The sequence below is a fragment of the Tyto alba genome, unplaced genomic scaffold, assembly GCF_018691265.1.
Source record: "Tyto alba isolate M040663 unplaced genomic scaffold, T.alba_DEE_v4.0 Super-Scaffold_14, whole genome shotgun sequence".
NCBI classification, from domain to species: Eukaryota; Metazoa; Chordata; class Aves; order Strigiformes; family Tytonidae; genus Tyto; species Tyto alba.
The window spans coordinates 60,334,881-60,351,005 of record NW_024881276.1 but is presented as its reverse complement, the minus strand read 5'-3'; the positions used below and the strand labels follow the sequence as shown (position 1 = coordinate 60,351,005).

At 49.8% G+C, this 16,125-nt stretch overlaps 1 protein-coding gene across 4 annotated transcripts in view; it reads left to right on the top strand.

Annotated features, from left to right (window-relative positions):
- SIDT1 (SID1 transmembrane family member 1) overlaps positions 1 to 15,338 on the top strand; it is a 47,128-nt gene extending 31,790 nt beyond the window's left edge. For 2 of the 4 annotated variants that reach the window (XM_032995678.2, XM_032995676.2), the window contains 16 exons: positions 385 to 456; positions 2,051 to 2,199; positions 2,825 to 2,898; positions 3,452 to 3,518; positions 4,196 to 4,269; positions 4,850 to 4,973; positions 6,037 to 6,154; positions 7,154 to 7,290; positions 8,973 to 9,081; positions 9,498 to 9,512; positions 10,310 to 10,386; positions 11,532 to 11,578; positions 12,381 to 12,486; positions 12,798 to 12,908; positions 13,657 to 13,770; positions 14,067 to 15,338. In XM_032995678.2, coding sequence (XP_032851569.2) covers positions 385 to 456; positions 2,051 to 2,199; positions 2,825 to 2,898; positions 3,452 to 3,518; positions 4,196 to 4,269; positions 4,850 to 4,973; positions 6,037 to 6,154; positions 7,154 to 7,290; positions 8,973 to 9,081; positions 9,498 to 9,512; positions 10,310 to 10,386; positions 11,532 to 11,578; positions 12,381 to 12,486; positions 12,798 to 12,908; positions 13,657 to 13,770; positions 14,067 to 14,129 — 1,457 coding nt within the window. In that variant the 3' untranslated portion in view covers positions 14,130 to 15,338. The remainder of the gene's footprint in view (positions 1 to 384; positions 457 to 2,050; positions 2,200 to 2,824; positions 2,899 to 3,451; positions 3,519 to 4,195; positions 4,270 to 4,849; positions 4,974 to 6,036; positions 6,155 to 7,153; positions 7,291 to 8,972; positions 9,082 to 9,497; positions 9,513 to 10,309; positions 10,387 to 11,531; positions 11,579 to 12,380; positions 12,487 to 12,797; positions 12,909 to 13,656; positions 13,771 to 14,066) is intronic. The other 2 variants (XM_032995677.2, XM_042788921.1) reach the window with 1 other exon arrangement.
- Positions 15,339 to 16,125: the final 787 nt, after the last annotated feature.

Below are 16,125 nucleotides of genomic sequence, written 5' to 3'. Positions count from 1 at the left end.
TCCATGCATGAGGAGGGGGAAAGTGAAGAATTAGAAATTATAGAAGTATGCTTTGGATACTGAGACGTGCTCTAGAATTTGCCATGTCTTGTAGCCCCTTAATGTGTTCCCTAAAGGGTGCTGGAAGGAGGCTTGTGCTGTGGTGAGTCAAACTGGCAGCCTGTGAGGAGAGACTGAGGGTGATGGGTTTGTTTGCTTCACATTGCAAAGCGAGGGTTTCCAATTTGCACAGTATGCTCTAGAGGGAGACTGCCATCTGTTTGGAGAAATGCTGCTTTTCCCAAGCCCCTCCAGTTCTTCAAGCTGTTTGTATTCACCTCAGAGATGTGTTTTGAAGCACTGACATGAAACTAACTGTCCCTTTTGGTTCTGTTTCCATTGCAGGATCTGGAATTATGACTTCCTCGCACCCCATTACAGCCAGCACTCCTGAGGGAAGCAGCTATGGTGCTATTGGTATAGTATCTTCCAGAGCTGGGAACATGGGGGGAGTTCTGCCTGGGACAGGGGAAGGCACTTTAAGGTGCTTTAAAACCAGAAGGGAATAAGGTGCCAAGCTGCTTTAGGAGCAGCTTGCAACTATTTAAAAAAAAAAAAAAAAATATATATATATATATTTTGCAGCTTTGGGAGGTTCAGGTTGCACATTAGGGCAAAACATCTATCTACATCAGAAAGGTGTCAAATCTCTGGAAGATGTGCCCAGAGAGACTTTGTGCTGCTTCAGGCAGGAGGCTGACTAGGTCCCTTCGACCCAAGCTTCTAGGAGTCTGTTATTAGTTTATCAAGCCTGCCTTTAGACCAAAGTGTGCCTTTCACTAGAAGGCTGAAGGGTTGTGTGCTGCAAGGCAAGACAGAATCAGAGCTTCTTGCAGTCCAGAGTTTTCACTGGGTAGAAATAATGTCATTCTGCCAACAGGTGAACCTTGCCCTGACAGCAGAGAAGGACAAAAAACTCCCAAGGGTCCTGCTAATCTGGGATGATGAGGAATGCCTGTCTTTGCCAGAGTATTTCTGTCTCCTTACAACAGTTTCCCCTTCTGTGAAGGGATTGGTATTGAATAGCTCAGTGCTGTGGACTTTTGGATATAATCCTTGAATTTGACAGCTTGGGGACCCAGATTGCAAGGTGAGGTGGTGCAGGTCCAGGACAATGTGAGGCAGCTGCTCAAGTGAGAGAGGAGGACAGGTCTGTGTAATTTTTGGTCCCTGCTCAGGGTGCATTTGCTCACTGTGATTTAAAGACAGCCCTGACACTCCAGATGTCATCCAGTTGTTGGACTGTGAAGGTGTGATATCTCTGACAAAGAAACACAGAACTTAAATCCTTCTGAATTTTTCCCAAACCTCATAAAATGTAACTCCTGGAAAAGAGTTGAGGGCTTCAGTGCCACCCTACCACCTTTCCCCAAATCCCAAAGAAATGCTTTAAAAGCATTTTGGAAATGAGGAAGAAACTTGTGTTCTGCTCATGGCAGTATGGGCAATGGGCTTGCTGGGAGCTTGGTCAGCCTGTGGGAAGTGCAGGCTTGTCCTGATGACCTGTAGGTGACTGATACTGTGGATGCGATGGGAGCAAAGCTGATTCTTTGCCTGCTTTGAAAAAATTGACCTTCTTTCTATTTGATTTTTGTTCTACAATATTTTTAGAAAAGCTTATATATAAAGCTTATATAAAATCTGGAGATAAACTAGGTCAGCTTGTTTCTGACCTGTGAACAGCCTGTTGCTTTCACTAGAGCTTTCTGGCTTGTCTCAGACTTCCAGATTTCAGAGCCTGGGATAGTAAATAGTAGGAAATGTTATAGATGAAAAGTAATGGAAAAAAAGCAGAGGAAAAACCACAATGCTACAGAGGGGGAAAGACGGTCCTTGAAAGTGTTCTTAGCTGATGACCTGAGACTTTTAGGAAGGTTTGTGATCATGGAAAAACTTGTATCAATTTATCCCAGCAGATTGCGTCTGATATCTGGGGCAGCTTTCTTCTCACTGTGCGTAGAGGGATTTAGCCTTTACTCTGCTTGTTTCCTCCTCCCCTGCTCTGCTCCAGATGAGTCCAGCTCCAGCGGTGGACGTCAGTTGTCTTCCTCTGCATGCGGGCCACCAGCTGGTTCTGACACAGACAGCTCTGTGGAGGAGGAGAGCGACTTTGACACCATGCCGGAAATCGAAAGTGATAAGAATGTCATCCGCACTAAGGTATGGCTGGTGTTGCAGCTGGGTCAGGGGCACATCTGGGCCAGGACCAGCACTAGGCACTTACCAGGATTTTTAAATTTCCGCTTCCCTTTTAGGTGGATTTAATCTAATAAAGCCGAATGTGCTTTTTAGTGTTTTCTTCAGAGTCCAGAAAGTTTTTCTGATGTGCTAAGTGTGCTGCTGAAATGAGTGATCTAATATGGAAACTCAGAATGTACTGGGGACTACTGAGAAAGGAGGGAGAAGCCCAGAGTGTCCCAGACAGTCCAAGGAGGTACAACAGCATAGGGAGAAAATAATGTGCAATAGTAGGTAGTTATCTGGTACAAGCAGTGTGACTGCAGTGAATGTACAGAGGGGCTTTAAGCTAGCAACTCTCCAACTGCCTCCTTTCGTGGCTCTGCACTGTTCTGTATGGTCAGAGCCGTATTTGAAGGTTAGAGGGTTTTGCAGAGCTCACTCCCCACAGAATCAAGGGACATAACGAGCTTGTTGTGTAAAAAATGGTCCAAATAGCACTAAACTGCATATTGTCCAAATATGTCAAGATCTTCTACTGGCTTCTGTAGTCTTCATTAGTTCTTTTCTGTTTTCTTCCTTATTTCCCCACCCACTAATGTTTTAGGTGTTCCTCTACCTATCAGACTTGTCCAGGAAGGACCGAAGGATTGTGAGCAAAAAATACAAAATCTATTTCTGGTAAGGAGAAGACAAAACTGGTAAGTCCCAAGCTCTGGACCCAGTCTCTGGTTATGGAGTCTGTCCACATGCCCTTCTTCTGAACTATACTTTAGACCTAAGGATATTCTTTGAGCCATCCTGTTACACATTTTGACCCTGTTTCAACCAGTAACTGCAGATCCCATGTACCTCAAATAAGGATATTTATGGACCAGTGCACACATGATCCTGGTAATGGATTCTCATTTGCATAATTTATTTAAAGTGTGGTAACAACCAGGGTGCTGGAACATAGCGGGGAAGGGGAGAAATCGGCACTCAAACACATGAGCTGTGGCCCACATCCTGGCTTTCCTTGTGCCCTTATAATTTTCTTCCTGTTTGCGTTAGCACAGTTTGCTCTTCTGCTTCAGGAGATCATAACCAGCGGTTTAAAGCTCTGTCTGGGAGAGCAGAGTCTGTGCCCTTGGGCACTAAGGTGTACATTCCTCCACAAGCACTGTGGGGCTCTGTCCTGGGTGTGCAACAATTGTTTTGATGTGTGTAACTGCTTCTACTGTCTCCTCTGCAGGAACATTATCACTATTGCAGTCTTCTATGCCCTGCCAGTCATCCAGCTCGTCATCACTTACCAGACGGTGAGTTTGGCTCTGTGGCTGTCCCCTGGGCTCAGGTCCTCTTGCCTTTAAACTTGCTCTGTGGTCACATTGTGTAAGGATGACAGTCACAGTGAAACTGTGATCGCCCAGGAATCCTGCTCAGTCTGAGGGGCAGTTTGCCTTAGCTGCTCTCTGCACTGTGCATTGAATGTTGCTGCTGGCTTGGCTTGCTGAGCTTGCGGTTCTGCTATTTTTGCTTGGGAAATGGGACCACAGCTGTTTTCCTGCTCATCTGATGTCTAATTTGGGGCCTCTTTCATTTTAGAGGCAGGAGGAATCTGCTGTTATCTCTAAAAGACAACTGACAGCAAGTAGGGTTTGCTGTGATAGGAGTGACTTGTCCTCTCTTCTCCCCACCCTTGCTATCCTGCTGTTGTTCAGATATCTGCAAGCCAGATCTATTAGTGGTGGGCTTGAGAGCACACAATACGTTTCTTCTGAAGACTGTTGTCAAGTCTGTGGCCTGTGGCAACATCTTGCTCCTTCCCCCCCACCCCAAAAAACATCACTTGCAGATGTCTGTACTCCCCTGTGTCAGTGCTAGAGCTGGGCTGTGTCCTGGTACACCTTGTGTACATACAGTGTTTGCACAAGGAAAACCCACCACAACAGGGTGGATTTGCTAATACCAGGTCTCCCACCTCCTCTCTGTCCAGGTAGTGAATGTGACGGGCAATCAGGACATCTGCTACTACAACTTTCTGTGTGCTCATCCCCTTGGGGTGCTGAGGTGAGTGAGCCCTGCGGTCACTGCATTTTTGTCTCATGCCTCCTGAGTGTTTGTGCTGTTACTGCTCACATTAACACCCTTGCTAGGCTCACAGTAACTGTTAAGACCACTGAGAGTATAGGGCTCTGAGCTTTCTGTTTTGCTCAGCAGTAGTTTTCTGTTGCAGTGAGACACATTCACCCAGAAACATATGGCACCTGGGTTCCCCTAGCAAACCTTCAGCGCAGAAATAAGGTGCTCCCGTGCTCTTTTGAACACTTTCACTTGTACCCAAGGAGCAGCAGCCCTGCAAAGAAGTTTGGAGCAGTCCTTTCAGTGCAGCATTTCTCAGAACTAATGTGGGAGTGCAAAGAAGGCCCAGAGTTGGGCATCTTGCAGAGGAAGTGTTAAATCCACTGGGGCAGGTGAACTACCCGACCTAAAATTGTCATCCAGTGTGTAAAGCTGGCAGGTGTTTGGCAGCTGCTGAGCTGGAAGATTGGAGGGAGGGGGGAGTGAAATGAATTCAGTTTATCATGGCCTAGGGGTCAGCTTCCTGCTGCTGTGCTGCCTTTGTCTTAAACCTTATTTTTCCCTGTAGTGCCTTCAACAACATCCTCAGCAATGTGGGCCACATGCTGCTGGGTTTCCTCTTCCTTCTCATTGTGTTGCGCAGGGACATTCTTCACCGTCGGGCCATGGAGATGAAAGATGTCTATACCCTGGTAGGAAGCATGGATGCATGGGGCTCAGTGGAGGGAGGAAAGACAGTGAGAACTTGAAAACCAGAGTGTTACACAGTGGGTTCCCACTTGCCTTCCTTGCTGGAGGATTGAACCCTCCTCTCTTTTCCATCCCCTGAAAAAGTATCTAGATGAGACACTCATGTTCTTGCGCACCCCAGTACTTTGCAGCTTGCAGTATGTCCATACTGCCATGGTGACCCAGCCTGGGCTTGTGAAGACAAGAAGAGGAGTAGAAGGAACAACCCTTATGGCTGTGGCTTTTCCTCCAACACACGCTGTGGAGGAACTGGGACAGTAGGAGTGTCTCAAGATGCTTTTGTTTATAGTGAGGTTTGATTTGTCTTATATAATCAAAAGTTACTTCTTGGCACTCTTGTTAGCAAGAGCGAATAGAGCTGCCTATAATAACCTAGAGGAATTTGGCTGCTTCTGGCTCCAAAACAGAGCTGTTTGCAGCTTCTGCAGCCTCTTCGGTATCTTCTAGGAAAGAATGGAGAAATCTGCAGCCCTGCAGGCAGTGATGCTGGTGGTTTCTGGAGACAAACAGCTCTGTTTTCACTGGCTTGGTAGCTAGTAAAGGCATTAGCAGTTTTAAGGGTCTGATGCTTATGGTTTTCAGATGAGATTTCATCCAGATTATGCTGGAGATGCTTTCTCACCTGTGCTGATGGGCTCTGCTTCTCAGGTGCTTTTAAACCCCTACTGACCAAGGCTGCTATTCTGGGTCCCCTGTGCTCTCTCAGTTTTGGGCAGGATGTAGCATGGCAAAAGGTACAGGACAGATTTTTACTCTCGAGATGTGGGTTCCAAAGCACTGAGATCTTAAGACCAGAAGTTGCTGTGTGGTTAGCTTGGGTTTGCTGTCTGTGGATTCACCTGGCTATGCAAGGTGGCTAAATACAGAGCCCATGGTTACACACAGCGTGCTGTGCTGCACTGGTGACTGAAGGACATGTATAGGGGTTAGGAGGGATGAAGTGATGGAGAATGGAAGCTTGCTTGTCAGTGAGGGTACTTACTATACAGCTCTGCTCTCTTCCAGGACTATGGGATCCCAAAGCATTTTGGTCTGTTTTATGCTATGGGCATCGCTCTGATGATGGAAGGGGTGCTCAGTGCCTGTTACCACGTCTGCCCTAATTACTCCAATTTCCAGTTTGGTAAGCTGAGTTTCCTTTCTTCTTTTGAGCTGGAGGTAGGGTTTGCCATGATCTGTCTCCGGAGTTGCTGGCATTTCCCACCCCTCTATGCTTGCACACCTCTCTGAAGTCTGCCAGTTCTAGTACCCAGCCAGGAGGCAGTGAGGCTTTGGATGCCAGGGTTTAACATTTTAGCCTCCTCTCCAGACCTTGGGACTCTGGTAGTGCACTGCTGGCAAGATCTCCCTTTGCTTTTGCAAAGTGTTTGAAGACAGTAACTGTTAGAGTGCTCAAGCCTAGGAAGCCTCAGCCTGCCATCTCAGTGGAAACTCTCCTCTGTGGGCTCCTTTGACTTCCTGGGAAAGAGAAGACTCAGGTAGGATCTTGTCTGTGTGTGAATATCTGGTGAGAGGGAATGAAGATGAGTGAGCCAGGCTTGTTTCAGTGGTGCCCAGTGACAGAACAAGAGGCAATGGCCACAAATTAAAACACAGGAAACAGAGGAAACTCCATCTGAACACAGGAAAATAGTTTGGGGTGTTTTGTTTGGGGTTTTTTGGGTGTTTTTTTTGTTTCTTTTTTTGTTTTTCTTTGAGGGTGGTCAAAGGCTGAACAGGTTTCCCAGAGAGGTGGTGAAGTCTCCTTCTGTGTTGATATTCAAAGCCTGACTGGACATGGTCCTGGACAACCCTCCCGTAGCTGACACTGCTTGAGCAAATATGTTGGATCAGATAGCTTCCAGAGGCCCCTTCTAAGCTCAACGGCTCTGTGATTCCCTGCCCGTTTCTGTGCTGCACTGTGGGCACTTATTTTCCTTTCCGTTTTTGATGCCCCAGAGCATGGTAGATGTGCTGCAAGACGGCAGTCGGTGTTGTACAATGCAGTGCAGCACCAGGGAACTTGTGCTTGCCAGCCTTGGGTTTGGCCTTGCTGCTGCACTTCTTTATATGCACTCAGAGCAGCTTTCTTAGCCTACTGGCAGTACTTGTTTTCACTGTTTCTGTCGTGCTCCCTCCATAGACACCTCCTTCATGTACATGATCGCAGGACTGTGCATGCTCAAGCTCTACCAGACCCGCCACCCAGACATCAATGCCAGCGCCTACTCTGCCTATGCCTCGTTTGCTGTGGTGATCTGTCTGGCTGTCCTTGGAGTGGTATGGCTCTTCTTACCTACCTGCTTCTCTGGGAAGGAGATGGTGTGGCTGGGAAACATAGCTTAGGTAGGCAAATGATGGGAGAGCAGCAGGGGAGGATAAGAGTGCGTTAAGCAGCTGCTAGCCTTTGAATTCCCAGTACTCTTGGGTTTTCCTCCTCTGTTCCCCTGGGCTTGCAGGGAGGGGAAGAACAGGGCAGTTTCTCTCCAGGTAGGCTCCTTTTTGAGCTTTGCCTACCACATGCCCTCCAGAGGAGTAATTCATGCATCCAGATGCCCATGACCAAGCATGCAGCTGGAGCCCTGTGGGGTGGCTCATCTTGGAGTGGGGTGAGGCTGGCAGAGCTTCTAAGACATGTGTCCTCTAACTAGATGTTTCTGCCTCTTTCTCCCCTTTGGGAAACCCTGTGTTGCTGGGCACAGCTCCTGCAAGTTGGCCTTGCTATCTTTGCAGAGGTGGAGGGCTAGAATAACAGCTGGGGGGCTCCTGGGCAAGTTTCTGGAGTACCTGCCCACAGAAGGGCACTGGAGCAGAAGGAATCACGAGAGGGTCACTCCTGTGCAGCAGTAGTCACTGGCAGGTCAGACTGGTACAGGGTTTTGCCCATGTGCTCGTAGCATTGCAGGTGTTGAGCTGGGCTTGCCTGAATCCCCAGCCTGTGCTTTTACCTTGGAGATTTCTGCTTCTCTTTGTTTGGAGGAGTCCGTTTCATTTGGCAGTAACCAGGCAATGTCCACTGAATTCTTGCTCTGAACTAGCAGCTGGGTCCCAACGGGCTGTCAGCCCCTCACTACGTGACATAACACAGAATAACAACTGATTCTGCGAAGGCCTCTGTGTAGGAGACTGGGTTAAGGCATGCAGGAGCATTTGGTGAACTTGGGATTTTCCAAGAATCTCTTGATAGCTGTGTTAGATCTACACACCCCAGGTTCAAAACACTGGGGTTTTATTATGGGATGCTACTTTTTTTTCTTGTGGGATGCTTTGAAGCTGTAGTGAGGTGTATAAATTATATGTCTCCCTTGCTCCATTCATGCAGAGGTAGCTTTTCGGCTTGCTTTTTCTTCCCCACACAAAAAGAAATGCTCAGGCATGTGCTGTGCCCCAGGGGAGCGGAGTGTGTGGTCACAGCCTGATGGCAGACCAGAGTTTCTGGACTCCTTAATGAATAACTGAAAAATTAAAATTTTAATATAGTATTAGCCTGCCTTTGTAGGTCACTTCACTTTGAAAGTGTAAAACAGGTGCAGTTGCCCGCAGAGCAGCTTTGTCCTTTTTGGACTGCTATGATGCACTTCCTAAAGTAGTGGGTTGGTTCCCTGATTGCCTTTGTAAAAATCCAGATCCTGGCTGGAGAGCAGCTGCCCACCTCAGCAGGGGGAGCTTGCCTAGCCTGGGAGTCCCTGTGTTTCTGCTCCCTGGGCCAGCCGCACTCCTTCCAAGATGTCATCCTTGTCTGAAGGGGCATTCAGAAAGAATGGTTTTCTCTCTAGAAGTGCTGGGCTCCTTTTGTTTCTCTGGGCTTTGGATTGATAGATCTTGTTTTGGGTTGGAAGATTTGGGGGTTTCTCTCCCATGTTCAGTGAGGTTGTCTAATGCCCCACAGTCACACAGGAGAGGAAAGGATTGGCCTGCTGATAACAGGGCTCAGTTTTCTTTTTTAATATGTCTGCTTTCAGGTGTTTGGGAAAAATGACATGTGGTTTTGGGTCATTTTCTCAATGATCCATGTTTTGGCCTCACTGGCTCTCAGCACCCAGATCTACTACATGGGCCGCTTCAAGATCGGTAAGTGCTGTGCCTGAACCATCTTGCTCTGGGGTGTGCAGGTGCCTCCTGTCCTCGCCTGTGAGGCACCCAGGCAGCACACCTGTGAGCACACTCCTGTGGCCTGTGCTTGCATTCTGGGTTATCCTGTCCTCTCACCCATCTGAAGCTCTTCCTGGCCTCTGGAGTCCCCGTGTTGCTGCTTCCCAGACCCACGGGAGTCAGCAGGACCTGTCTGCTCTGTGGTGGCAGAGGAGCTGGGCTGTGAAGGAGCCTGCCCTTCAGCTACAGCTCTCCTTAGCACTGTGCTAAGAGCCGTGAGCCATGTGAAACCCTGTCATGGGGTGAGGGGAGAGAAGGGTCTGGTGGGGAACCTGGCTCTTGTGCTCTACTTACAAACATATTTCTCCTTCCTCTTCTGCTCCTGTCTGCCTCAGAGGGCCCTGACTCAGGTAACTCTCAGCAGCTCTCATCTCCCTCTGCTGAACTGATGGAGCAGCGGCTGCTAGGGATGCATGGATGTGTGTGGGGAGGCAGGCTTGCGTGCCACCCGGGGTCAGCTCTTGGGAGGGAAAGTCAGTTTGCCAGCAGCAGTGCCAGACCTGTTCCTTGGCAGGAAGGGGGTGATATAGCACAGAAGAGCTCTGATCTTGGGGCAGGAGCCCATTCAAGGTCTACATTTGTAGCTGAAGAGGGACATATGTGTGCATGCCTGTCTGTCCATCCCCACTGCCACTGGTAGCTCTCCAGTGAAGTTTCTGCAATGATTATGGCAGCAGGAGTATCCTGTCTCTAAGGCCTGCAGGATCTGTTTTTTCTGTTTCCCTGCTCTGGCAGCTTGTTCCATGGAAAGTGCTTTTCCCCATCCCTGCACACACATCTGTCTCCCAGAGATGCAGTTGCAAAGCCAGCCTATTTACGTGTACAGAGCAGGCCTATTTGACTTCTGGGCAGTGTCAAGGGTGTTGGTGTTTTTTTTTTTTTTGTGTGTTTTTGTTTTGGTTTGGGTTTTTTTTTTAATTATTTTTGTTTTAACCTGTCATTCTGGCCACATGTCATCCACATGCTGTGGTGGCTGCCCTTCAGCTCAGTATAGACTGTTCCCAAAGGGCAAGAAATGAGTCTGACACCCTTACCACCCACAGGCTGGGTCCTCTTGTCAGCCAGAGGGTGTCCACATCTTTACCCTGTAGGCATTTTGGAGCTCACTCTGCTGGCTGTTATGGCTTGTTATCCTCTTCTTTGACAGACGTGGGGATATTTCGACGGGCAGCGATGGTGCTGTATACAGACTGCATCCAGCAGTGCAGTCGACCAATGTACATGGTAGGTGATTTCTCATCTCAGAACCTCTCTCAGCAATTGCTCACTTTCCAGGCAATATGCAGAGGAAAGATGTGTGGCTATTTGAAAAAACAATACTCCCTGCTTCTCTTCTTTGCCCTTTCCCAAAACGTCTGGGTGTATGTAGATCTCTGCTGGAGTGGTTTACCCCCTGCCTTCAGGCCTCCCCTGATCTCAGGCTTGGTGAATAAAACATCAGAGCGAAGGTGATACGAGCACAGGAGATTTGCCTTTGCTCTTGCTCTCTGGGGGCATGCATTCAAAGGAATGGGTGTGAGGCTCTGTGCAGCACAGGCATCTCTGGGGGGAAGGCAGTGACTATTTTGGTTCTGTGGCTTAAGCAACGGCTATTGCTATTTCTACAGCACCTCAGGGCAGACAGCAAAGAAGTAAGAAACAGTAGCTGTTACCTTGTGTCCCACTGATTACTTTTTTTCTTGGCAGAGTCCTAATTAGAGCTTAAAGCCAAATGATATTTTTATCCGTGAGCATCATTTACTTATGTATTCTCCCATCGCTGAATAAATGTCAGGCTGAGTTTTGCAAGCAAACTTGCTGCACTCAGGCATAAAGTAAGTCTAGCTGACCTGAAATAGCGACATCATGAAAGCAGCTGTAAGCATAAATGCACATGCCCCACAGATGCAACACTTCTGCCTGCTGTAGTTACAGTGCTTCCCCAGCTAATGGCGAGACAGGTGAAAAAGAGCTCTGTGGATCCGTGTGGGATGTGATCCAAAGTTTTTCCTGCTGCCTCTTTCAAGCATGTCCTTGCTCTGTGCAATAATTCCCCTGTAAAATGGTGGAAGGGAAGGAATCTAAATAGAAAAACAGTGGAAACAGACAAAAGATTTGCAGAACCTCCTGAGGCTGATCCTTAAGTGCTGGGCTTGTCCTTTTTTAGCTGTTTAGTCTCCTTCTGGCAGCATTTTTCTCAAATTTGTGAAGGCCAGAGCAGTTCCTGTTTGGTAAAAGCTCCCACAGAGCAAGCTTCAGAGCCAGGTGCATGTGTGTTTGCAGGAACCAGACTCCAGATCCTCACATAATGATCTCTTGAATTTATGAGGCAGAGGCCTCTTCGTGCATTTCCTTCTGCTTTCATGTAATCATCAGTGTCTTCTCTTCAGGACAGGATGGTGCTTCTCATTGTTGGAAACCTGGTCAACTGGTCCCTGTGAGTAGTGAGGTGTCGGTGTCTTGTGTACACATGGGCAGCAAGATTCAGTACGGACACACAGGTGGCCTGACGTGATGGGGAAATGCAGCAGTGTCTGTGCAATAATCCTGTGCTGGGGCCCTTCCTGCATGTCTTGGCAAGGAGCTTGATCTGATGAGCACGGATGGTAGGCAGATCCACGGGATGCTGTGCAGCTCTACAGAGCTATGTGAGGCATCCCCAAGCGTTTCAGCTGGTGCTGTCTCATGGCTCATGTCTGAGACCACGTTGGTCGGTGCCACGTTGCGCTGTACATGCGCTTCCCACATAGCTGGGAGGTCTCTGGCACAGCCAAGGTGCAGGAGACTTGACAGACACTCGTTAGTCACAGAGCCTGGCTCAGCAGTAACTGAACGGATGGAGGGATCAGCTCTTGGATGAGACCTAAAATTATTGCCTCAAGCTCTCTCTATTCGCTAAAGCTGCTTCTCGAGGACGTGCCTTCTGCTAACTGTACAGATATGGGGCCAACTCCTCCTGAGCGAGATGTTTGGCTGTGGGTTGGAAGCAACCCAGGGCCCGTGCCTGCCCTCTGGGGTCTCTGGTTGCTCTCGGTGGCTGACCATGGTCAAGTTTGCTCTGCTTTGCTTCTCAGCAGGGAGCAGAGGTGAATGGTGCATTTCCTCTAGGGAACTGGGATGCTGTTGCAGTGTTGCTGGATCCTGTGGTCTGGGGAAGCAGCGGGTGGTAGTCAGTTTGAGAGTGTACCCTGTCCCCAGTGAAAGAGGCTGTCTAATGTCCTTTCTTCCCTCTCTCTCAGTGCTATCTTTGGGCTGGTGTATCGGCCCAGAGACTTCGCCTCCTACATACTGGGGATCTTTATCTGTAACCTGTTGCTGTATCTGGCTTTCTACATCATCATGAAGGTAAAGTAGGCAGCTGTAGCTGTCTCTGCAGTGTCTGTCTCCAAAGGGGAAGGGATGGTCCTCCTTTTTGACTGCAGTCTGGGTTTCTGTGGTGCTGTGGACAGATGTGGAGGGGCCTTTGTGGGGCTCAGGGTGGGACAAGGTGTTGGTGTTGGGCAGGGCTGCTGTGTAGCCATCTTGGGCGTGGCTGGGCTGTGCCTCCCTGGGGTGGGCAGCTTTTTGCAGATGTGGGTGGTCCGGGCTGGCCTGTCAGCCCTATGCATGGCTTCAGCCCCTCGAGGCACATTGTGAAGCTATGTCCCTGTCTGCAGCTCCGCAGCTCTGAGAAGCTCCTGCCCATCCCCTTGTTCTGCATCGTGGCCACAGCAGTGGTGTGGGCAGCTGCCCTCTACTTCTTCTTCCAGACCCTCAGCAGCTGGGAGGTAAAGTTCTTCTTTCACTGTCCTTCTGTCCATCTCTGTCTCTTGTCATCTTTCCTTTCTGTTGTTTGCTATACACGAAAAAATACTCCAGAGAAGAGTCTTGGGCTGCTCATGGAGGGCCGAAAGGGTTTAACTCCTTCAGCAAACTGGGAAGGGAGAGTGGGAAGCTGTGCTGAGCCAAAAATGGCTGTACACGTGTAGCTGTGGAGAGACTGTTTATCACCCAGGTGATCTGGAGGTGACTGGTCCTCACCAGGGGACAGAGGAGGAGCTGGGGATCTGAAAGTAAAAACTGAGCAAATCCTGACCAGTGCTGGATGGAAGACTTCTTCCCGGAGCAAATGGCCAGTGGGGAATAATCTGCCTGGGGTTGTGGGGGCTTTCCGTTTCCTTGGGAGGCTCTCAAATCATGACTGGATGCCTTCTAGCAAGATACCATGTCCATCTCCGTGGAAGTGAGGGGCTTGCTGCAGGGTGGTCTGGTGGAGGCTGTGCAGCTTGTGCTATGCTGTGGAGACCAGAAGGTTCCCCCCAGCCGTGGGTTGTGGCCTCAGATCCATCTCTAGGTCTAAGTATGACATGGCATTCCTACCCTGCTCCCACCACATGTCTGGCCAGCACAGCACTTTTTCCTGGCTCCTGCACAGAGGGTTAACACAGGGTGAACTCCAGAGGGTCCAACTTGGCCAGCAAGGGCCTGGTGTGAGTGGATATCAATCAGGTCTTGACTCCCTGCCTGCTCCCCTAGGAGACTCCAGCAGAGTCCCGGGAAAAGAACCGTCCGTGCATCCTGTTGGGCTTCTTTGATGACCATGATGTCTGGCACTTCCTCTCCGCAGCTGCCCTGTTCTTCTCCTTTCTGGTGAGTCTTGCTGAGCCTCCCGCTCTGCCGTATGGGCTCTCCCTCTCCTCTTCCTCCTTGTCCCCCTCTATCTGCACGGACCTGTGGCTGCCCCAGGACCCCACAGAAGTGCCCCAACTCCTCTGCTTGGCTCTGCCTCCAGACATTCTTCACACTGGGATGTTCCTTATCAGTGGGATCAGGGATCAGGCTTTCTCCTTTGGATTGTTGGTCGCTGTGCCATCAGGAGTTGGGCATTCCTTCCAGCCACGGGCTGGCTAGTGAGACCTGAAGCTGCCTCGTGCTTTCCTCCTCAGGTCCTGCTGACCCTGGATGATGACCTGGACACGGTGCACAGGGACAAGATCCCAGTGTTCTGAGCCCCCAGAGGATGGGGGCGTAGGGGCGTCCCAAACCGCTCAGCCAAAAGCACTGGGCCGCTGGCGTCTGTGGGGAATGAGCCTGCTTCCGTGGCCGACAACCCCATGGGAGCAGGGGAGCCAGATCCCGCAGCAAGCACGAAGTGGTGCTGTGGTAACTGAGGCGGGACCAGGAGGGAAGGTGGCGTTTGCTTCCCTTCCCGCCGCGTCCTTTGCGGCAGGCACGACGCAGCAGCTGAGGCCAGTGGACAGCCCTCTGGCTTGTAGGTGCAGTGGGTGCTGGAGCCGGTGAAGAGGGAGGAAGCAGAAGGGGTGTTTGGGACCTTTGCTTCCCTTTCTCCCTGCTGAAGAGCTCCACTTCCCCTCCGGTGAGCCCGCTTGACACATGCAATGGCAGCCAGGGCCTGGGCCCTGCAGGTTGCTGCCCTCGGAGAATCTCTTTGGCAGCACGGGGAGAGCGTTGGGTTCCTGTTCTGCAGCTGCCAGGGAGCAAAGGACTCCAAGGTGATGTGGCAGCGGGGGCCTGTTGTTCTGCTGGGGAGGCTCCTCCTGTGGCTGACGAGGAGCCACGGTAGCAAGAGACTGCAGTGTTGGAGGGAGGTGGGGGATCAGAGCTGCCCGTGAGCGCTCTGCCAGAGGCAGAACTTCCCGCCTTGCTCTTGCAGCCTTTCTCACTTACTCGTATTGAACAGCCCCGCTTCTCTCTGGCAGCTCCTGCACAGGCACGTGTCAGTGTGACGGTCTCCCTCACAGCACCAGAAGTGCTGTCCTCAACTGACCCTGAGAGAGACACTGTGGTGAAGCTGTAGCCTCGTGTGCTGGGCAGTTCCTTGGTTCCTGCTGCGTGGCCTTGCTGAAGGGGGGGTGGGGGGAGGCTGTCCAGCAGCCTCGCACTTCTTCCTCCCACAAGCTTGCTTTGGGAAAACTTGGCAAAGCGGGTTCCCTCATGGGCTGGGGGTGTGGAGAAGGTTTTGGGGCAGTTGGGATTGAGCTCTTTACCTAAAGATCTGGACCAAACTTCTTTCCTCTTCAACTTTTCTGCATCTGAAATAAGGGTTTTTTTTTTAAATGGCTTCTGCATTCTTCCTGAGTTCTTAGTTATTTAAAAAACAAGAATCAGGTGTGAATTATTTCAGGCCTTGCGTCTAAAATGTGACCTGTTTTGCTAATTCTGAATTAAAAACTATTCTCTGAGGCCTGCTGTCCTTATTCCTGTCATTGTCTGAGCATTTTTCCTTTTGTTTATGTGCATGTACCCAGTGATGCAAAGGCTTCATTGCACTTCTGCTTACCAAAGCAGAAGACTGCTAACTTTCTACTTGGAGAAGTCTGTATCTCCTAGAAAGGTTTTGCAATAGCTGTTTTTTTTTTTTTTCTAAGTTGGAGTTTGTCAAGATGGTCAATAAAATTAATGTTCCTGGTTCCCTGCTCTGCAGGTTGATCTGAATTCTTCTTGCTCCAGCTCTCAGCAGCAGCAGAGAGCACTCGGGGCAGAGGGGTGCCCAGTGGTGTCACACAGCTGCTGTCATTCTTGCGACCCTTCCAATCATTTTCCTGAACGTAGGTGCAGATGACCTGCTTGTTCTCTTAACCAAATTGCCTTTGTGAGGCTAAATAAAGAACAGACACTCTTGTTTGTTGCTGTAGCCCCTTCAGCAGAGTGAGAAGTGGGCTGGAGGAGGAATGACATGAGGCTGCCAGCCATTATCTTCCCGAGCAGAGCTGCACATCTCCAGAGATGTAGCTGCATTTCAGGTGGGGTGTGCCCAGAACATGCAGAAGGTGGTGGTGGGCCCTGTGTGCTGTGTTGTACTACGATGCTTTGGGCTTGACTTACAGGTTTGTCATGTAGACGGAGTTGTGAATGTTTCGTGTTTGAAATGGGGGTAGGTTTCTCAGGCTTGTTGCAAAACATGAGCTTCTCTTAACAGTGTCAACATGATACTGACATTGGAGATGACACTTGCTTTTTTCTGAGTAGCACCAGCAGAGTAGC